At 39.1% G+C, this 23,562-nt stretch overlaps 1 protein-coding gene across 1 annotated transcript in view; it reads left to right on the top strand.

The window, feature by feature from the left end:
* C9orf72 (C9orf72-SMCR8 complex subunit) overlaps nt 1-23,338 on the top strand; it is a 32,152-nt gene extending 8,814 nt beyond the window's left edge. The window contains exons 3-11 of the mRNA XM_036179804.1: nt 263-322; nt 4,601-4,696; nt 5,586-5,650; nt 7,261-7,333; nt 9,437-9,553; nt 17,031-17,266; nt 19,830-19,887; nt 21,342-21,451; nt 21,577-23,338. Of these exons, the coding sequence (XP_036035697.1) occupies nt 263-322; nt 4,601-4,696; nt 5,586-5,650; nt 7,261-7,333; nt 9,437-9,553; nt 17,031-17,266; nt 19,830-19,887; nt 21,342-21,451; nt 21,577-21,763 (1,002 nt within the window). The 3' untranslated portion in view covers nt 21,764-23,338. The remainder of the gene's footprint in view (nt 1-262; nt 323-4,600; nt 4,697-5,585; nt 5,651-7,260; nt 7,334-9,436; nt 9,554-17,030; nt 17,267-19,829; nt 19,888-21,341; nt 21,452-21,576) is intronic.
* Nucleotides 23,339-23,562: the final 224 nt, after the last annotated feature.

Here is a 23,562-nt window from a genome sequence, read left to right as displayed (position 1 = left end):
TTTCTTTTGAAGCTGCAGGTGTTACGTGGATTCTTTTCTACCAAATTATCCCATCTCTTTACTGTAGAATAAAGGATGCTTTGATTATATTTTATGTTGTGTGTGAGAGCGGGAACTTGTTGGGATAGTTTCTTGTCTCCCTCCTTTTCCCCCACCTGCAATAGAAAGGATTTGCTTGTGAAATACACATGACAACGTATCTACATTGAAAAATAAACAAGCACCAAACTGGATTTGTTAAACCGCATTTTCTTTTTCTTAGGAAAGACAAGAAAGTGTCCAGAAAATTGTCTTGGAAGGCACAGAGAGAATGGAAGATCAGGTAGAGTGCACATCACATGCTGCCAATGACATTTCCCCATTGCCTCTGTCTGTATAAGCTGGTGGTACTTTTGTTAAGGGCCTGAAGATGTATTAATTTGACAGAGGAGCCTGAAAACAAATAATTCTTGTGAAGCTGTATAGAATGGACTGAATAAAAATTTCTGCAGCCTAAATCTGAAGACTTGATAAAAAAAAAAAAAAGAAAAGATAATTGCATCTACAAATTAATATTTGACCACCCTTTTACAATCTGCCAGAATAAGTTTGGGATCATGTACTCAGAGTAAAAGTAAGAAATTACATGTGATTTATTTATTTATTGAAAATAGACTTTATAATATATTCTGATTATGGTTTCCCTCCCTCAACTCCTCCCAGAACCTGCTCCACTTCCTGACCCACCCAAATCCATACCCATTCTTTCTCTCTCTCATTAAGATATAAACAGGCATCTAAAATAATAATAATAATAGTAAAGTAACATTAGATAAAAACAAACCAGAATAGGACAAGATAAATAAATAGAAGAAAAAGGAACAAAAGAAAAAGCTCAAGAAACACAGACAGACTCAGACACACACAGTTGCAAACACAGAAATCCCATTAGCAACACAAAACTGGAAACTATAGTATGTACGTAAGAGGAAAACACAAAGCCCTGACAGCATTATAGGTAGAGAACTTCCAGAAATGCTGACTTTGTTTTGGGTTAGCTGTCTAGTGCTGGGCGTGGGGCCTGACTTTCAGAGTGGTTTGTATACTCAGTGAAACTTTTGAAGAAAATTAAGTTTTCATTTGTGGGCAGTTATCAATTGGGCATAGTTCTGGGTTAGGGATGTGGGTTTACATCCACTTCCTCTCAGCACTGGGACCCCATCAGGTCCAGGCTGTGCAAACCCTGTGCACATGCAAGTTTTAAAAGGCAAGCCTTCTGCAACTGTTTTCATAGAAGAAGCTGCAATCTGAAGGAGGTGAGCGCACGCCTGAGGTAGCCGCTTAGGGGTTCAGACCCAGCTGTAGACAGTTTTCTTTAAAGGTTTATGTTGTACTTTTCAAACTCAGACTATTTATATGTATTCCATGGTAGAGTTACTTGATTTATTGTTGAAATTTGCTGGTAATATCCTTTATCTTCCTACCATCCAGGCTTCTCATATCAGTGATTCTAGGAAATACTGCTGTGTTTATCCTGTGGTTCTAAATGACCTCAGGGGTGACAGTGGAGTCTTAAAAACACGATTTGTGATGAAATGGCTTCCACCTTATCTGTGTGGGGCAGACAAGTTCTTCTGAAGGGGCACCGGTGGAGGGGAGTCCCCATCGGAAAAGGGCTACTTCTTCCCATTCCCCTGGCATGCCACCCACTCTCTTTATTTCTCCTTGTAAAACTCCTGTGTTTAAACATGGCTGTGTGGCCTTTTCTCTCATTGTCCTTAGCATGACTGAAACAGAATGGTACTTGAACAAACTAATTGTTTTAAATATTTCTGAGGGTTTGAGAGTGTGGTGTAGAATATTTGCCTGTCCTCTGTGGCATGGACCTTAGTTTGATCCCTCATGTCTTTTCTAGGATTTTTATTGCTGTAAAAAGATACCATGACAACTCTTACAAAGGAAAACATTTCATTGGGGCTGGCTTACAGTTCAGAAGTTTAGTCCATTATCACAGTGGGTGGCATGCAGGCAGAGTTGTATATCTTTTTTGTTTGTTTGGTTGGTTGGTTTTGGTTTTTCCAGACCAGGTTTCTCTGTGTAGCCCTGGCTGTCCTGGAACTCACTCTGTAGAGCAGGCTGGCCTCAAACTCAGAGATCCACCTGCCTCTGCCTTCTGAGTGCTGGAATTAAAGATGTGTGCCCCTACCATGTACCTTAATCCACAGGCAGTAGGAGTGTGTGTGTCACACTGGGTGTGGCTTAAGCATATTTGAGACCTCAATGCCCACCTCCACAGTGACACACTTCCTCTGCAAGACCACACCTACTCCAACAAGGCCACACCTCCTAATAGTGCCACTCCCTGTGGGCCAAGCATTCAAACAGTCTACTATAGGGCCATTCCTATTCAAGCACACACACACACACACAAATGACCTTTACAAAATTATGTGTTATACTGTTATGAATGCTAAATAGCTTTTCAGGAGCTGAGTGGTGGTGGTGCATGCCTTTAATCCCAGCACTTGGGAGGCAGAGGCAAGTGGATCTCTGTGAGTTCTGGGCCAGCTTTTGTCTACAAAGTGAGTTCCAGGACTACGCAGAGAAACCCTGTCTCAAAAACAAAAACAAAAAAAGAAAGAACTAGTCCAACAAAAGATATGACACTAAAGGATTAGAAATCTAGTCCTTATTGCTTGCTGATAAGTAAACAGGGTCTCCAAGAATAAAGTCACTTTCACTGACCTCCGAACTGTATTTCTGGAGTAATTAGGGAGAGTCATTTCAACATAAAGAAACTACTTAGAACCAAATAAAATTTTACTTTTTTTTTTTTTTTTTTTTTTGGTTTTTCGAGACAGGGTTTCTCTGTGTAGCTTTGTGCCTTTCCTGGAACTAGCTTTGTAGACCAGGCTGGCCTCGAACTCAGAGATCCACCTGGCTCTGCCTCCCAAGTGCTGGGATTAAAGGCGTGCACCACCAACGCCCGGCTCAGTTTTTTTTTTTTTTTTTTTTTTTTAAAGCCAGAGTCCTGTACTTACTAAGATGAGTTTCTGCTCTTCCAGCTGTACTTAAAAATGTTATCCTCGCCTTCCATGTCAGGAGGAAAGTACATGGAGAATAAACTAAAGAGATGTGAAGTGGAAACATTGTCCCACAGAAGGTCAAGTTAGAAAAACACAGGGAGCCAGTTTCTTCTGCAATTTTCCTGTAAGATTTTTTTTTGTTGCACTCCAGAGAGACTGTTCGTTCACTCCTGGTGATGGTAAATGCCCAAGAGTCCACATCTGAAGTGCTGTGTATGCCTGAACCCAAGGGGAGATAAAACCCACCCTTCCTGCTTTGTATTTGCAGCTGACGGAAGGTGCTTGCAGCAGCTCTATTGTGAATCTTGCTACTGCTTCAGGGTGGCACAGCACTCTGAAACAATTCCAGCCCTGGGGAGTCTGGGGTCCGGATCTCTGTCATCTGACAAAATCACCGAACAAGGAAGGAAGTTTAACATACATTGCGGAATACCATGTCTTAATTGTATTTGTAAATAGACACTTCAGCGACTACTCTAAAAAGCAGAAATGATGTATAGTTTATTCTGGAGGTTACTGTAAGAGGAATTTTTTGAAATAATGAAACTTTCTATATCTGCATAGACATTTATGGATTAGGATAATTTTCCAAAAGAAATAAATGCCTTTCATGATAAAAGGATTTGAAAATGGATTTTTGTTTGTTTGTATGCAAGGATTAGACCTAGAGCCTCGAGCATGCCAGGCAGCCATTCTGCCCCTGAGTGGTATATAGTCCTCAGCTCTTAATTTAAGGTTATAACTTTAAAATACATGTGAGGGGTTTAAATACTCATTTCATGAAACCTGAGTGAACAAAAGAAACCTACTGAAAAACAGAAGTGGTTGATTTTAGAATATGTTCAGCTGAGACAGATAGACACTTGGCAGTTTCAGCATCCCATTTAGGTGACCATGGACAGACTGGAGAGATGGTAGTGAGTAAGCGGTGTGTCACACACTGCAAGTATGCCACAAACTGGATGCCAGAAAACACAAACTTTAAAGTGGTACTTCAGAGATGCAGCAAATGGTAGTACTATCTGGCAAGTTCTCCAGGGAAGATCTTCTGCCTTACTGATTCTTGCTCTGTGTGATGTCTTTAGTATGCATATGAGTAGATTATGTCACTTGAATGTGGAGGTTGGATATTGAGAAGAGCTTCCTGGTTCCTTTCCAATGATTCAACATCTTTTCTTGTTGGACTTCTCTCACTTTTTAAAAGGAAAGTATAAAGATGGCATTCAACAAGAGGTTTTGTGTCTTAGTTAAATTCCAAAGGAGATCCTTTCTAAGTGTGGCATTGTGGTTTGATTGTTGTATGTGATAGTAAATTATAAACCATACTCACTGAAGGAAATTATTCCTAAAAGAATGGAAATAAATTTAAAGAGCATGAAAATACTTGACAACTGTTTCTGGAGTGGTAGACTTGTTTGGGATCATGTTGAGCAATTCCCTCTGGGGGTGTTTTGCTCTCTGCATTCATTTGAAATGTGTTTACTACCTGGCTTACCCACACTGTGATTTCCTTCACTTTATTATGTTTGATACAGGGTCAGAGTATCATTCCCATGCTCACTGGGGAAGTCATTCCTGTGATGGAGCTGCTTGCATCTATGAAGTCACACAGTGTTCCCGAAGAAATAAATGTAAGTGCCACGGGGCATCTGTACCCTCTCTAGATTCCCTTGAGTGATTCGTGGGGTGGGGTGGGAGTGGTAATGTTCTTGTTTTAGTAGTATGAATTTTGTTGTAGTACTATCATATGAAGAATCAACTTCAATCCATTGAATTTTCTGACCAGACAGGTTGCTTTGATCAACCATGTTCGGATAACATTAAACTTCCTTTGTTTCACTACCTCTTCACTTTGGTGAAGAAGAGGGGGGAGTTCCAGGCATTTATAGAAACAATTAGTATTAAATAAAGTGCTTTGGAACAGAGCAGTGTGCCAATTAAGCTGTGAGTGGGTGCCACATTCTCCAATTTCTTTTTTATTTGTTATGTGTTTGGGTGTCTTGCCTACATGTGTGTCTGTGTATCATTTGAATACAGTGCCCTCCAGAAGAGGGAGTCAGATCCCCAGAAATTGGAGTTACAGACAGTTGTGAGCTGCCATGTGGGTGCTGGGAATTGAACTCAGGTCCCCTGGAAGAACAGCCAGTGCTCTTAAGCACTGAGCTATCTCTCCAGTGCCTCATTCTTCCCTTTCTTTGATCATGTGTTGAGGACATTTTGATCACACATTTTCCTCTAGACACTGTTCCTAATGCTGACTTGTCATTAAGCTTGGTCTCCTGATTCTGATAGCTTAGAGGTGGAAGTTGTAAAAATTGTTGCTTAACCTGCCTGGCCAACTTTCCCCTTTGTTCTTCTGAAAAGTACGTGCACAGCCCCATTTTATAGGTATTCCTTATGCTCGTAACCAGAGTGCTGTGTCTTGTTGACTCTAGACGTCAGCATACTTTTTACTAAGAGTTCTCTCACCCCGGTTGTAAACAGACTGATGGTGTGTGTGTGTGTGTGTGTGCCTTTCAGATAGCTGACACCGTGCTCAATGATGATGACCTTGGTGACAGCTGTCATGAAGGCTTTCTTCTCAAGTAAGCATTTTACTTCTTTTTCTGAAACACTTAGTAAAGCAGATAAAAGTCTTGATGCTTGCCCATGACAAGACTTAATGGGAAAAATTAATAGAATACCTACTTACTCCAATTATTTAGAGACAGCATTGCACATTTGAGCTGCTGCTCACGTGACATCTCTGATGTTAGCCCTTCCACGGTCTGAAAAAGCTGAGTTTCCAGAGTACCCAGACAACTTCTGGTCTTTTGTTTGGTTCTGGTCTCTACTTGTAATTCTCATTAAAGATAAACCTTAGAAACCTATCAAGTTGAGTTGCATTGTAAATTTTTGTGGATTCTGTAGGTTTAGAAATAGAAATCATTCATATTTTGGACTGATATTTTTCATCTAACTATGGAATTTAATACTTAAGAGCATGAGCTCTAAAACCAGACTGGTTACAACTGTCTGGGTTACAGCTGGGTCAACTTGGTCAAGCTACCCAAAGCTGTCCCTCCATTTTCTTAGCTATGAAATGTCAACAGTGATAACAGCTGATTTATAGGGTCATTGTAGGCATCGAGTGAGATGAATCATATAAAGCACATAGGACAGTGCCAGGCACATCACCTCCCTCAGTAGCCAAAAGCCAATGTTTTCTATTCCTATTTCCTCCGTGAAAGATGGTAAGTGGACTAGCCAGTACATACTGAGCAGCTGTGTGCTCTCCTGCAGTACTCAGTGTTCTGCGTGTGTACCAATCGCCTGTGATGGTCTCCTTGTTGCGCAAGGTGCAGACTGTCACCAGCTTTTGTTTTTAAAAATGAGAAGCGAATAAGTATTTTTTTTTAAAGATTTGTTTATTATGTATACAGTGTTCTGTTTGCATGTATCCTTGCAGGCCAGAAAAGGGCGCCAGATCTCATTACAGATGGTTGTGAGCCACCATGTGGGTGCTGGGAATTGAACTCAGGACCTCTGGAAGAACAGCCAGTGTTCTTAACCTCTGAGCCATCTCTCCAGCCAGTGATTAAGTATTTTATAAAAGGATTTACCTCTACATTCTCTTCCTTTAAGCTCACAATGAAATGCCAGGTGTGAGTGTCCTTAACATAAAGGTCTTAATGGCTTGACTCGGAAGCCCTCTATAAAGTTTGCTAGTGTCAGCCATTCATATATTGTTTTCAAATATGTCTTTATAGAAATTACAATAAAACAATGGCATTTTGTTAACTAACTGGGGTAGTTTTTCTTTAAAATGTATTTTAATTTTATGTGTGTGTGAGTACCTGCATATATGTATGAGCACCACATGTGTACCTATGTCTGGTACCTGCGAAGGCCAGAAGAGGGCTTTGGATTTCTTGGAACTAGATAGTTGTGAGTCACCATTTGGGTGCTGGGTCTTCTCTCCAAGAGCAGCAAGTGCTCTTGGCCAGTGGGCCATCTCTCCTGGATTGTCTTAAGATTCAGGTAGTCTGATGTCTGTGAAAGGCGCCTAGACAATGCGATTTTACACAAGAAAAGACAATGTCATACTGACAGCTTTGCTGTTTGTCCAGTAAAGGTTTTCTGTGTTATTCGAAGCTCGCTTAGTTTTCTCCTGTTTGTGAAGTTGTAATTCTGCTAATGTTTTGTTAACCTGCAGCGCCATCAGCTCCCATCTGCAGACCTGTGGCTGCTCTGTCGTAGTAGGCAGCAGTGCAGAGAAAGTAAATAAGGTAATTCTTCTTACAGTTCAAATAAGACCTGACTTAGTACTCTGTCATGTTAGGAATTACCATTTAAACATTAGGTTGCAATTGAAATAGCCTAATGGTATAAGGAGGCAATGTAATTTTACCAAATTACTCTGATACCTCTAGCAAAACTGACTAATAAAGTGTGTAAGAATTCAATTACTACTTTAATTTTGATAATTCATCACTCTCAGTTGTATCATAAATAGTTTTGAGAAAAAAAATTGTTTTTTGTTTTTGTTTTGTTGTTGTTGTTGTTGAGACAGGGTCTCTCTGTATAGTCTGGGCTGGCCTGCAGCTCACTATGGAGACCAGGCTAGTCTCAAACTCCCCACAGTCCACTTGCCTCTTCTACCCACGCACTGAGATTAAAAGTATGCACTATCTTGCCTGACCTTTAGATGAAATCTTTTTCTTCCATGTCCCCGTTGTTGTTGTTGTTGTTGTTATTGTTGTTTGAGCTGAGGATCGAACCCAGGGCCTTGCGCTTGCTAGGCAAGTGCTCTACCACTGAGCTACATCCCCAACCTCCAGTTGTTTTTTATTCCTGTATGACTTTACCTACTAAATAATTTGTTATTGAATATATGAGGTAAGAGGAAACTATATTGGTGAATATAACCATGAAGTACTGAGTGAATACATACAACTTTAGATTAAAACAAATATTTGAGAGTAATGAAAAGCAGATAATATAAAAGAGCAAGTTAAATAATTCATCTAGCTTCTGGACGTGATGTGCAAAATATGTGAGTTATTACCATCTACATAATGGGGGGGCACATAAATAATTAATGTTCTTGCTGTCAGGGAAGTTATAGATCAGCATTGAACTGAGAGATGTGAGCTTGAATGTAGGCATGTCTTACGCTACAAAACTACCCTTTTAGGGTATCTTTCAGGGTAGCTTCCTGAAAGAGATACATGTGGGCAGAGAACTCAGTAAGAGATCAAATTTTCCTCAAAGTTAGTGCCAAAAGTGTGCAGCTATCTTTATAGCCACTAAAGATACATAAATATATATTCATATCATTTATAACAAACCTAATTTTTTTCAAAAAGGTTTACATGGAAATATGTTAGGATGGTTATTTGCTTTACAGAGTTATTCATCTTTTTTTTGCAAGCCACCCTGTGTGCTTATATGAACTTCAATTTGCCAAATTTATATTTCTCATTCAACCATTTATGAGAGAATAATAAACCACTCATTATATTTTAGCTAGGCATTTAGGGCTGTTATATGTGACCCCAAAAGTAGCTTTCCACTTGAGACACTGGATGGCTTATGTTCCATGGGGAGGCGGCCCATCTTGGTTGGCTTTATGAAGGGAGATAGGCTCCATGGTTTGATCTTCATTTATTAATTTTTTTTTCACCTTTCAGGTTGAATAGGTTGTCTTTTATCTTTTCATTTTGAGAGACAAGTTGTCACGACTCTAGTTGAAAACCACTTTCTCCGAGCTGTCTCTGGGCAGAGTTCCCCATAGTTACACTTACATGGCTGTCACTGTTCCCCGATACAGCTTTCGGTCAGCTCTTCTTAATGTCAGCCGTTTCTAAACCCCCACCGCATTCACTTGTAGTTTGTCCTGGGGAAGGTTTGGACAGTCCCTGTTGTTTGTTGTAATGTGGTTTGTCTGTTTGTATCACACAATGGTTTCCTTTAAATACATGGATTTCTTCTCAGAGCTCTTTGCTTACTTGAAAAGCAATTGTTGCTGGGTAGAGATATAGTCAAGTATTGCATTAGGTTATTATTTCTCACTGAGATAAAGGCTCAATAAATGTGATATAAGTAAATTTGGAAAAGAATGGATATTGCTCACTTAGAGAACAACAGTATTTATTCAAGTTCTGACATACCATGCAGTTGATTTTCCAACTGCTTCCTAAACTTAACTGGCCACAAAATCTGTTTGTAAGCAGTGTGTATTCTGACCTGTGGCCTGTTCACGTAACCAAGGGATACTCCTTACTTGGGAACTGTTCTAGTGATGGCAACAAAAATTTCTTAAGTTTCTTACAGAAGCAAACAGTGGTCTTTTGATTTCACATTTCAATGCTAAATCTTTTCTTCTCTAGATAGTGAAAACGTTATGCCTTTTTCTGACTCCAGCAGAGAGGAAATGCTCCAGGTTGTGTGAAGCAGAATCATCCTTTAAATACGAATCAGGACTCTTTGTACAAGGCCTGCTAAAGGTATACTTGCCATTCATTTTCATATGTGAAGCCACAAGGAAAAATGAATTTTAAGTATAATTACTGAGAATCTTTGTAAAGTATATTGTTAGCATTTAATGTATCATATTTTAGTTGTCTGGGGACTGGTTTCTTTTAATAGTTCTGAGCATGGAGTGTAGGTTTTACGGATTTATAGCTGGTATCATCCCTGAAGCACCATGGGATAGTATTTATATTTCACTTGGATCCCTCTAGCCTCAGTATTTTCTTTTTAAATACATGCTTGAATCAGACTGAGCCTCTGAAATGGTAATGTTTCTTTTGCTTGCTGAGGAGATTTGGATATGTACCATACTTATTCATTTTTTAAAATTTAAACATCTTTTAAAGCTTATGCAAAATGTCTGTTTCTAGTACTTACATTTTTAATTTTTTATATTAAATTTGGTTCATTTCTAAGAAGCAAAACAGATAAATATAAATTAGCAATTTTTTTCAATAATTAAGTAGAAATAAGTATTTTTCCAGCAAGCTCTGGGTTTGAGTGAAAGACCCTACCTCAAAAAAGAATAAGGTGGAAAAACAATCAAGGAAAATTCCAGACATCAACCTCAGTTTTTCACATGCATGTATACAAACATACATATGGACATATGTATACTCAACACACGTGAACATTCATATACACATGCATGCATACCATGCTTACATTAATGTATATGTGCGCGTGCGCACACACACACACACACACACACACACACACACACAAAGCCATAAAGAAATAGCTTTTCGTGATCACTGTGTGGTTCTTTCATAGTTATTCTTAAGGATGTAAGCATAACAAAATGAAAGAAAACAAAATGAATACTGGTACAGGAACCCTAAGTAAACTTACATACTCAAGGAACAGTCCTTACTTCTGTAAAGCAAAGGCTATATTCAACAGCCCTACAGCCACCATTATACCAAATGTGGAAAAGCCGAAATCATTGTGTCCAAGATCAGGCAAAAACATAGACTCCAGGCTGAGGCTGCACCTCAGTGGTAGAGTGCTTGCTTAACATGCTGGATGCCCTAGACTGCACTAAAATAATACTATAAAGGATAAAAACCAGTGAGAGTGCAGCAGGTACAGCCTAAAAAAAAAAAAAATCAACTTTTTTTTTCATGCCAGTAATGGAAATTTCTTAGAAAAAGAAGTGAAGGAAGCAATCCCACTCCTAGTAGTTACAAAATAAACAACCCTGTAGATAACTTTACCCAGAAAGTGAATGATGTCTGCTGCAATCATTATAAAGCACCAATGAAAGAAGTAAAAATGGACACCTGAAAGACAGACATCCAGTGTTCATGGATTAAAAGACTGCTGCTAAAACATCTCTCCGATCCAGAACCTTCCACAGAACCAAGATGTTCTTCACAGAACTAGAAAGAAGCGCCCCTGAGGCTGCTGCCATTTGGAACTGCGGTGTCCCCAAGGCTCACATGTATTGCTGAACATATAATCTGAGCTGGTGCTACTGTTGAGAAGTGGAGAAAATGTTAGCAATTGTGGCCTCGTTGAGAGACATTAAATCACGGAGGACATGCCCTTGAAGGGCATAAGAGGAACCTGGCCTGCACCTCAGCCCTGTCCCTTCAGGCTCTGCCCTGTGTGCCTTGCCATGGTGTTCTGCCTGTCCATGGGCCCAAAGTAAGGCAAACTACGACCATAGGCTGAAACAGTGAATCAGAAGAGGTATTTCCTCCTTAAAGCTGATTTCCTCAGGTAGTTTGACATATTAATGAAAATCTGATTAATATAGACACCGAGTAAGCAAAGCAAAAAGAAAAAAGCTGGTAGCATAGAAATACCTGACTTCACATAGTCACCAGTGGAACAGAATCAAAAGCCCAGATTTAACTCCTCAGATTTGTGGTGACTGAATTCCGATGGTTATAGTAAGAATGTACATCAGAGAAAAGGGGGTCTCTTGCAAGAGTGATTCTGAAAGAACTGTGGAAAAGAGTGACTCTTCTTACCAGATGCAAATCCAGCTAGGTCAGGCACTAGAAACTGAGATCCTAAACACAAACTGTTAGAAGAAAACTTACAAGAAACACTTCAGGACATAGATCTGGGAAAAGGTTTGTTTTCTTTCTTTTTCTTTCTTTTTTTTTTTTTAATGTAACCCAAAAATCATAAGCAACAAACCAAAAATTGATAGATTACATCAAACTAAAAAGCTTTTGCACAACCAAGAAAACAATCAGGAGAGCCTATAGGATGAGAGAAAATACTTGTGAACAGTTCATCAGACAGGTTAGTGTAAGTATCATAACACAGAAAATGAGCAAGTAGACTGAAGGAGTGGACATCTCCAAAGAAGATATGAAAATAACTGATAAATATATGAAGTAGTGCTCAGCATTGCTTATGTATAAGGTAAATTCAAAACAACTGTGAGATAGTACCCCATTTAGATGGATATTATCAAAACAATAACAACACAATAAACACTTTTAAGGATATGGGGATATGGGGGAAGGATACCTGTCACATGACTGATGAAATGTAAATTATTCATTTGCCATTATGGAGAACAATTTGACAATTTAAAAAAATTGGAAATGGTAGAGCACTCACCCAGAACATAACAAGGTTCAGTGCTATAATAAATTATTTATTACTATAAATAATTAGACATATGATCCAGTTATCTCACCATTGGGTAAGTCTTGAAAGAAAATCAAATCATTATATGGATGAAACACCTTCACTTACATGTTTATTGCAGCACTGTTCACCATAGCTGGCATATAGGATCAATCTAAATGTCCATCCATGAGTGAATGGATGAAATAATGGTACATATGCACAATGGAATGTTTATCACAAAAAGGAAAGCCTATTGTTTGCTGCAACATGGGTGACACTAGAGGACATAATGTTAAGTGAAATAAGCCAAGTACAGAAAGATAAATGCAGCATGTTATCATTTATATGTAAAAGCTAAAACATTTATGTCATAGAAGCAGAAGTTAAAATAGAAATTACCAAAATATAGAGAGGATGCTGGGGAGAGGCTGGAGAGAGACAGGATGATTACTAGGCTTAGGGTTGCAGTTGCATAAAAAGAATAACTTACAGTGTTCTCTAATAATGTAGAATAATTATGACAGTCAATTATATTTTTCTATTTAGTGTATAGGAAAGAAGGAGGGGAAGGAGAGAGAGAAATGTGTAGGACAGAAGTTGATATGGAGTGTATGACTCTTTCACTCTCCACTGTGTTTTTTAGGCAGAGTCTCTCATTGAACCTGGGCTGACTTTGACTATACTAGGTGATTTTTGAGGCCCTGAGATCTACCTGTCCACACATACACCCCCCACATTGGGTTATAGGCACAGGCTGCTGCAGCCGACTTTTACATGTATGCTGGGAATCCTAACACAGGTTGGGCCCTCATGTTTGTGCAGCATTAGTACTCTGCCCACTGAGCCATTGCCTCAACTCTAGTTTTATTTTTAAAAAACACCTCAGTGGGGCGGTGGTGGCGCACACCTTTAATCTCAACACTTGGGAGGTAGAGGCAGGCAGATCTCTGTGCATTTGAGGCCAGCCTGGTCTACAGAGTGAGTTCCAGCAAAGGTGCAAAGCTACACAGAGAAACCCTGTCTCAAAAAACGAAAGAAAAAAAAAAAATCTCGTAAAGGGGATTTTGAATGTTCATAACAAAAGAAAATGGTAACTATCAGGGATGATAGGTATGACACCATGATTAGATCATACACTTTGTATGCATAAAATATTACACTGTACCCTGCAAATACAATTGCTCTGTGTTGATTGGATGGATGGATGGATGGATGGATGGATGGATGGATGGATGGATGGATAATAAAACTTATAGAATGAATCTCTCTATATATATAGAAAGGGGATTTATTAGAATGACTTAACAGGTGCAGTCCAGCTAATTCAACAATGGAGGGCTGTGAACAAAGTATAAGAATCCAGAAGTTTCTCAGTCCATGAGGCTTGATCTCTCAGCTAGTCTTCAGTAGAAGCTAGAACCCTGAAAAAGTTTAATGCCAGTGAAGGAATGGACTTGCTACCAAGGCAAGGGCAAGCAGGCAAAGAGCAAAAGCTTCCTTCTTCCATGTCCTTATATAGGCTTCCAGGAGAAGGTGTGTTCCAGATTAGATCCAGATTAAAGATCTGTATTAAATGTATTTTTAATGGCATTAATTTGGGGAAGGGATTTTTGTTGTTGTCGGTTTTTGTTTGTTTGTTTTGTTGTTTTTTGTTTTTGTTTGTTTGTTTATCAAGACAGAGTTTCTTTGTGTAGTTTTGGTACCTGCTCTGGAATTTACTCTGTAGACCAGGCTGGCCTCAAACTCACAGAGATCCACATGGCTCTGCCTCCCACATGCTGGGATTAAAGGCGTGTGCCACTGCCGACTGGCAGTATTAAATTTTTAAACAGCATTAAATGGCATATCTTTTCCTAGCTCAAATGATCTGAATTAAAGGCATATCTTCCTACCTCAAAGATCCAGTTAGAAGTGGATCTTTTTACTTCAAATTAAGCAAAAATACCCTACAGGTATTCATGCCATTTTTGGATTTTGGTCAAATGTAATCAAGTTAACAACCAAAACTAGCCATCACAAGTCCATCCCTTGTCAACTTGACACACAATCATATCTCCTTATGTCATGATTAAATTCCAGTAACCAGGTCATAACAACACCTAAACATGATATAACTATCCCACATACAATCAGAAAGGCATTATCTATTTCACCAGGTCATGATTGTGCCTAACATCATATAACTATCCCTCATATAACTGCAAACATATTATAAATTTAGAATGGGCGGCAATGTCCTTCAAGGAACATTCTTTTCGTATCTCAAACTTAATTATGATAACCATTGATATTCTCCTAATTGGTGTTATATCACATTATATAGAAATTAAGGAAAGAAAATATCCTGCCTTGATCAGGCTGTGGTAGTTTCCCATTGACTTTATTCACAGGACATGGTAGCACCAAGAAACATCCTAAAGGCTCTCCTGTACTCCATACATAATCCTTCTTACCGCCATTATGGAGAAGCAATCCAGTTTCCTTCCCTATGGTGATCAGGATCTATCACCCCTCCTAATGCTGATATTTCTTTCTTAGCCTGATGGCTTAAGGGCATTTGAAGTCCAAAGTGGCCGAGGCGAAGCTGGCTTCCAGTTCAGTGGAATGTTAGTTGTGGTTCCGGGCAGGAGCGCTCCCTCCGTAACCCAAACTTCTAGGCAGCAGAACTTAAGGTCACAGGATTAGGAAGCAAAAAAATCTCCTAGTGGGTCACTAAGGGTGATAGTGAGTGGAAATATTCTATTTCTGTGCCTTGATCCTGGGCCTGTGGACCCTCACTAATGGAAGAAATTGTACCGTATTGGATGCCGATTCAAAGAATGTACCACCGTCGGGGAACCTGCCCTAGCCCTCCATGCTGCTGTCATTTAATTGGTACTGAAGCTGTGACTTCCTGGTACCAGTGTCTGTCCTTGTTAGGGTGACTACTGCTGTGAGGAAATACCATGACCAAAGCAACTTGGAGGAAAGGATTTATTCAGCTTATGCTTCCACATCACAGTTTATCACCAAAGGGTGTCAGGACAGGAACTCAGGGCAAGAACCTGGAGGCAGCAGCTAATGCAAAGGCCATGGAGGAGTGTTGCTCAGTGGCTTGCTCCCCATGGCTTACTGAGCCTGATTCTTTATAGAAGTCAGGACTACTAGCCCACAGGTGGCCCCATCCACTGTGGGCTGTGCCCCCCCCCTCAGAATCACTCTTTAAAAATGTCCAACAGACTTGCCCACAGCCCAATATTTACAGAGGCGTTTTCTCTATTGAGTCAACCTCCTCTCTAATAACTCTAGTTTGTGTCAGGGGGCATAAAATTAGACTAACCTTGAACTCACAGTAATCCACTTGCCTCAACTTTCTGAGTGCTGGGATGATATTTATTTAAAAATTAAATATAACATATAAAGGGGATGAGAACAGACTGGATGCAAATGTAATGGGCACACGTTGTGAAAGACAATATAAAGCTAATTGTTTTTCTAGTTTTAATTTGTGTTAAGTGGAGGGTAAGTGCAGTAATGCATTTGATACTGAAAGGGTAAAATTTAATGTGAAGCTCCACAGCTGTCCCAAATGCCTAGTCTAACTATATGCTAAGTCATGCTTTGTGTAGACTTTGGGTCTGGTTAATTTGGGTATGTGATATTTGGTATTATGTGAAAAATTGCTGTGTACTTGTAAGATTTTTTTTATAATGAAGTTCATAAAATTACAAAATATTTTTTAAAAACCAAATTCTTACAAATAAAAATTTAGCTTTTGGAGATTTGAGATACACTTCATTGATGTGGTTGGTTGTTTACTAGAGAGTTGTTCTCAACCATTCTAATGCTGTGACCCTTTAATACAGTTCCTCATGCTGTGGTGACCCCAACCATAAAATTATTTTGTTGCTACTTTATAACTGTAATTTTGCTGTTATGAATCATAATGTAAATATCTGATATGCAGGATGTCTGATATGAGACCCCAAAGGGTGTGACCCCCAAAAGTTGAGAAATGCTGACTTAGAAAGTTGAAGGCCCTGAGTTCAATCTCCCATTTCACCTTCAAAATGAAAATCAGCTTTGGGGTTTCAAATCATGTACATGCCATGAGCTCAGAACTAAAGAAAATACACTTCTAATTGTAACTTTACAAATCTCAATTTTACCAAATTTCTTTAAAGGCACAGTGAAGTACATAGCGCTTCCTAGCACCCCTTGTTCAGTTACATACTGTCACTTCTGAAAGAGCCCCCAGTACACCCAGGGGAAATGCACAGCTATGACTGAGTGAAACCCTGAGAGTTCTCCAGGCAAAGCTAAGTTGTATAGCTTTCCAGAAAATCCCTTGACATACAGTGATTATCCTTAGGCTGTTAAGAGTGAGAGGGTTAGGCAGCCTTTCTCTTCTGTTCACACCACTTAGCACAATACCACACACATCAGGTCTTTGTTACATGGTAACTGGCTGCCCAACAAACTAGAAAGAGGCAAATAGTTTACCTACTAATCTACATATTCGTTTAGCTACAGAATGGATAAAACAATTGAGAAAGAAAGACAATTATAATTTTACAGACCAGCCATTAATGGTTGGCACAGGTCTTTGTAGGCTTTTTCTTCTGCAGTGCCACACTCCACTGTTGGATTATACTTGGCATGTTCTGACCTGCTTTTTAAATGGTACACTGTATATACTTCTTTCACTAAGCACAAACTGCAGTGGCTGGATTTTACATAGTAGCCTCTTGAGTTACTTCTGAAAGAGCCCTATACCAAATGTACAGAGGTGCACACCTCTTATTATCATTATTACATTATTTTAAAATGGCTTCTCATTTGGCATGTGGTCAGTAAGTTTTCTCTTTGTTTTGACAGGATGCGACAGGAAGCTTTGTCCTACCCTTCCGGCAGGTTATGTATGCTCCATATCCAACCACGCACATTGATGTGGATGTCAATACTGTCAAGCAGATGCCACCATGTCATGAACATATTTACAATCAACGCAGATACATGAGATCAGAGCTGACAGCCTTCTGGAGGGCAACTTCAGAAGAGGACATGGCTCAGGACACCATCATCTACACAGATGAAAGCTTCACTCCTGATTTGTATGTGACACGTGGCCTTAGGTGTCCTTGCCAAACAACATAAAACTTCTATCATTTACGAGTAAAAACAATGCGAGTTGTATTTAAAAGGAAAGAAATGTGACAAGCATAATGAGGCTTGAAGAAGCTTTAATCAGCCACTTCATGTTTTAAGTTTTAAAGTATTATTATTTTTAGAGTCTCACTGGGCAGCTCTATATGGCCCAGTGAGAACTCACTGGGACTGGCCTAAAACTTATTATATGGACCAGGCTAGCCCTAAATCCACAGATATGCACCTGCCTCTTCCTCCTAAGTGCTGGGATTAAAGGTGTGTACCACCATACCTGGATTAAATCTTCATTTCTTAAAATATTATTTCCTGTAAAATAGGTTAAGATTTCCTCTTTTAAAAACAAAAACAAAAAAACTTAGTAAATATATACTGAACTTCTAATTACTTAGTGAAGTGCCAGGGTTAGCAATTATCAGCCAGAAAATGCCAGCCCATACTGCTGGTAATTTAGTGTTTAATGGTTATTGGACATTCTTATACACTAAACTGCAGTAATTCTAAGCCTTTCTTCTTGGATATGAATATAAAACAGAAAGAACAGTTGATACATATGCAGAGAACACTTTTCCTTTGCATTGTGCATTTTTCTATTCATTTCTTACCAGAAAATGTGATCAGCAAAGTAAAAGGCAATAATTAAGTATTGGTTGATTAGGAGAAAAATTGTGATCTTAAATTACAAAACTCCAAGAAAACATTTAAATGATGTTCTGAGGTCTGGAAAAGACTTGTGATACAGTATTACTGTTCTCTTGAATCAGTTAAGAGCTTGAAATCGGAGTCCTTAGAAATATACTCAGAAGGTGTTCATTGTGATTATGTGGGCTGAAGATTTCGGCAGCAGTAAGTCTGCAGCAGATGGGTGTATGCTGTGTCTGAAGAAGAGAACAGCCAAAGCAAGAGGTAGCCGTGGCCACAGTAAACTGCTGGCCAGAGCCACAAATGGGAGCATGATGCCTGGAGGCCCTAGCGTGTAGAAGAACAGAACATTTTGCACAGCTCTCCTGTGCTCTTTGTATTGCTTAGAATGGTTAAGAGGAATTGCTTCAGAAAAGGAATTGGTCAAATTGAAATTTCATTTCACCAGTTCGCATGCTGGTAATCTTGGAAAACGTGTAGAAGGCTTCTCACGGAGTCTGCATGCCAGCATCATCCTCATAACCAATGTGCTTGAAGTCCTATTTAGAATCTCTTCTCAGAAAATGCAGACTTGAGTGGATTGCACCCTGTTAGTGCTTTTGTTTTGGAATGTTTGCTTGGCTGATTTGACAAAAGCAATTGGTCAGCTATTCCGGCATGACAAAATAATGCCATGAATTTGAGAATTTTATTTCCAGTTTTAAGTAAATGTTTTGAATATAAAATTGTCAAAAATATTTTCAACCAGAGAATTATATTTTCACTTCTATTATTGTGGACTCATGTTAGTATTAGCATGCTTTAAATAATAATGCTTTTAAGTGTGGGAAGTTTGGGAGTTCAAATTCAGTTGTTCACACATACTATGCAATTGCTGTACCACTGAACCACATCCCCAATTAATTAATTTTTAATTTTAACCTTTTGAAGACAAAAGCAGTTAAAATATGTGTTTTCTCTGGAGGTAGTCTTTGCTTGTCCAGCTCTTTTGTGACCCACATTTTTATTCAGTAAAATAGAAATTGGAAAATGGTGACCTTAAGTCCTAATCTGACCACGAAGCCCAGTGAGTGTTCTGTCAGTTCCCAGGGCTATTGTGAAATGCTGGTGTTCCTGCTTCTTGGCTTCTTTGTCTGGTTTGGTCCACTCATCTCCTAAGACTGGGAAACCTGCAGTGCTTTCCATTTATTTCTGTGCATTCCCTGCTTCCTCTGCTGTTCCTATCCAGGTGTATCGTGATCTACTGTCTCAGTCTGGCTTTTCATTTGTCTTTCCATAATAAGTGTTATACCTTCCCTCTGACATGAGTGCAGTAGCCTCGGAAAACAGTGGAAAGGAATGGTGTCTGAGAAAAAAACAGTCTTGTCTGTTAGCTTCTGCTCTGACCTGTGCTGACACAGGTCACTTCAATTGGCCATTTCGTCTGGACTTTACATGCCAGCCATAGCTGAAGTAGTAGTAACTTACTGGGTTGCTGGTTCATATTTACAGGTAGTGAGTCTCTTGACATAAACCCATTTTGTAAGGTGTGGGTTCTAAAACTCATTGACAGATAGGCATGTGCCCCCTTCTTAGGTATACTCAGCTTATGCTGGCTAGAAAAAACACCAGTAATGTACAAATGTTCCCTTGAGTTAAAATGGATCTCTGTGTGTGTGTGTGTGTGTGTGTGTGTGTGTGTGTGTGTGGTGATTTTGTGGGCACTAAATATTGAACCCAGGGCCTCATGCAAACTAAGTATGCATTCCAAACATTCACATCTGTATTCTTACATATCTGTTTATAAAATGTTAACTTTTTGACTGGAGTGAGAGGTTATGGAAACTGGCTCTGTAAAACCATTTAATATTTGGACTATTTTCTTCTTAGGAATATTTTCCAAGATGTCTTACACAGAGATACTCTAGTGAAAGCCTTCCTGGATCAGGTAAGCATGATGCCACCCATGGCCAGAGAAAGTAACATTGCATGTTTTCTTTTAAAATATGTCCCACAGTGCCTTCAGAATACATACAAAGAACCAAGGAATTAAAGTGCTTCCTTTCTGAAGTCTGTAAATGAATTTCCCTTTGAATTATTAATGGAAAATAGCCTGCATATTAACAGTTAAAAACAGCATTCCCCATCCCAGTAGTTGTTTTAAGTAATACCCTATACTTTAATGTTGTTAGGTTTTTTTGTTTGTTTGTTTTTAATTCTTTTGGCTCTTTTGCTCTTTGGGGGACCCACCACCCAGCTCCCAAATAAAACACATGGAGGCTTATTCTTATTTATAAATGCCTGGCCTTAGCTTGGCTTGTTTCTTGCCAGCTTGTTTCTTAACTTTAGATTGTCCCATTCATTTACCTTTTGCCTCTGGGCCGTTTCCGTTTCTTACTTCTGTATGTCTTACTTTCACTCTACTCTGTGGCTGGCTGGTTAACTGGGTGGCTGACCTCTACCATCCTCCTCTCCTTGTTCTCTTGCTCTTTCTTCTCATCCTCCCAGATTTCTCCTATTTATTCTCTTTGCCTGCCAGCCCCACCTATCCTTTCTCTTGCCTCGCTACTCACCATTCAGCTCTTTAATAGACATCAGGTTTTTAAACAAAGTATCACAGCTTCACAGAGTTAAACAAAAGCAACATATAAGAATACAACACATCTTTGCATCATTAAACAACTGTTCCACACATAAACAGATGTAACACACCTTAAAATAACATTCTACAACACGTTAAGGACTTTTTCATTGAAGAGGAGTATGCTTTTATTTGCCTTAATTGAATTGAAAATATTTTTAAAACTTAGTATACTTGTATTTAAATTGTAGCATCTTTATTGTCTCAATTTTTAATATATCTACTGAATTACACATTTGGAGAAGGTGATGGATTGTATGGGACTTGTTTCTAACTGTAACCAGAGCTTTGTCAAAATACCATTCTGGGAATCAGGCCAAGACCCTGTGTCAAAAAGACCTGGCTTTAGATAATGAGATCCTCGTGTTAACTAGGACAGTTGTATCTGGGTCTGTGTGATGTGTGATAGTACAGAGTTAGAGAATAATCCATAGTCGTGTAATTCCATGTTTCTAAAGCTGAAATAAAATCCCCCTCGTCCTCTCCTCCACACAACCTCAATTCACACAACAATTTTTCATAATAAAATAAGGATATATTTTGGTGTAGAATGCAAAAATCTCAGTGCATTTTTAACAGTAAAATAGGAAATCTCAGAAACTGTCAGAGTTTTTCCAGACCATTGCCACTACCACGGTCCTGCCTTTGGGAACAGGAAGAAGTGGCTGTAATAGGTAATGTGTGTCAGATCTTGTCAACATTGTCATGGCAGCTGCTACATAAAAATATATGGACACTGCATTGTTACTGTGTACCTGCAGGTCTTCCATTTGAAACCTGGCCTGTCTCTCAGGAGCACTTTCCTTGCCCAGTTCCTACTGGTTCTTCACAGAAAAGCCTTGACACTAATCAAATACATAGAGGACGACACGTGAGTCCAGCTCCTCTATAGAAAAACCTTATGCCTTGTAAGTTTCTGTTTTGTTCCCGTTGAACAGTGTCTGTATTATAATGTTTGGTTTTTTTGTTTGTTTGTTTGTTTTGTTCTATTTTTAGGCAGAAGGGGAAAAAGCCCTTTAAATCTCTTCGGAACCTGAAGATAGATCTTGATTTAACAGCAGAGGGCGATCTTAACATAATAATGGCTCTAGCTGAGAAAATTAAGCCAGGCCTACACTCTTTCATCTTTGGGAGACCTTTCTACACTAGTGTACAAGAACGTGATGTTCTAATGACTTTTTAAACGTGGTTTGCTGTGTATATCTTATCACAGTCAGGCTTGCTGTTACCGTAGCTCAGTGGACACACTGTTCCTCCAGGGCCCTGCTCTAGGGTTAGTCACACTACACTTGTCGCTAGAGGTCTGTCCAGGGGTGTCAGGTGCATCGTTACAGTGAATGTCACTTTTCCTAGAATAGATGTACTCTGTTAGGGACTTATGTTTACAGTTATCCTAAATATTATTGCTGTCTTTTAAAGATATGAATGATAGAATGTAAACTTGACATAACTGCTGTTTTTTTAAACTTATGATTCATCGTTTACATGTATCACAGTGAAACCCTAGTTAGCTTTCGCGGATACAGTGCGAGTTGACTTTCTGTCCCTCAGTGTCCTGTGGTGTGTAGGATGACATACTTCTACAACAACTGAAAATTAGAGCCTTTCAAGTTTCCAGTTCCACAGCAAGGAACTTAGCTTGACTACAGATTAGCATTTAGAAGAAGGCATTGATAAAGCAGAGTTCTGGGTGAAATCAGTTGTTAGCTCTTCCTTTATAGACTTAGTCCTTCAGATGTGGTCTGTATAGAAATGCCAGGCAGTCATGTGTGGTCATTGAATATCGTGAACCCTGGTATGCCTTTTGTTGGTTTATTGTTGTAACTTGGTCAAAGAAAGTGGCATTTTGTTTTTGTAATTGTTGCCAACTTTTAAAATTAATTTTCATTATTTCTGAGCCAAATTAAAATGTGCGCCTCCTGTGCCTTTCCCAGTCTTGGAAATGTAATTTCTTGGCAGAGGGTCGGATTTCACTGCTCAGTCGTCTCCATCTGACTTACTCGTGCGCAGTCTGCCGTGTGCCTGGCTTGGAAGTCCTTGTAAAATATGTCAGATCTTCTTCCTAGATCTGAAAAGGTTCTTGCCTCCTTCCTTATGGTTTTGCCTGGATTCTGTGGTGTTTTCCACCTTGCCTGCATCACAAGAACCGCAGGAGAACTCTGACCCCAGTACTCTTTTTCTAGGTGCTATTATGGCAAGCTCAGTGGTCTGTATTTGATCCTGTAATGTTTGACCATCTTGCTGGCTGTGAAATACTGATTAGTAGAGTTCTGTGCTAGAGCAGTGTTGACATAGGAGTATGCATAAACACAAATAAGTATTTTATTTAAAACTGGACTTAACAGAAAAGGGAGAATATATTTATTTTTTACAAAAGGGATAAAAATAGAGCCCTTTCCCCACCCACCAAATTTAGCAAGAAAAAAAAATGTTCTGAAAGGTCTCAGTGGCTGTGACATTACAAATCAGAAAAGTATAGCCATCTTGATTTTTAAACACACACTGACCAGGATGGCTTATGAACTCCAAGCCTCTCAGTTGTGGTAAAATGTGTAGATCTCACCTTTCAGTGTCCCACACTCATTGCTTTACACAATAGAGTCTTATTTAAGTGCTAATTGTTTTCTTTTGCTGGTTTACTGTGTTGCTATAGAGAATGTAAGTTGTACAGTGAAATAAGTTATTGAAGCATGTGTAAACACTGTTATATATCCTTTCTGCTAGATGGGGAATTTTGAATAAAATACTTTTGAAATTCTGTCTGTTTTAGTTCTTCATTCAGGAAGAATACTGCTGTGAGAGGGGTGTGATTAGTTTCCTGTTCTGCTGACAATCTTGTTGAATATAAACCATAGTCTTTAATCTTTTCTTTTCAAAGAAGATATTTAAAGTTTATGAATGATGCTGGAGTCTCACATTTTAAAAAAAATAATAAAACTGTCAAATATGATAGTGCATGCTTGTAATCCAGTACTTGGGAGG

This window comes from Onychomys torridus, chromosome 2 (genome assembly GCF_903995425.1).
Source record: "Onychomys torridus chromosome 2, mOncTor1.1, whole genome shotgun sequence".
Taxonomy (NCBI): Eukaryota; Metazoa; Chordata; class Mammalia; order Rodentia; family Cricetidae; genus Onychomys; species Onychomys torridus.
The sequence above is the reverse complement of the archived record's forward strand: the minus strand, read 5'-3'. Positions and strand labels throughout refer to the sequence as shown.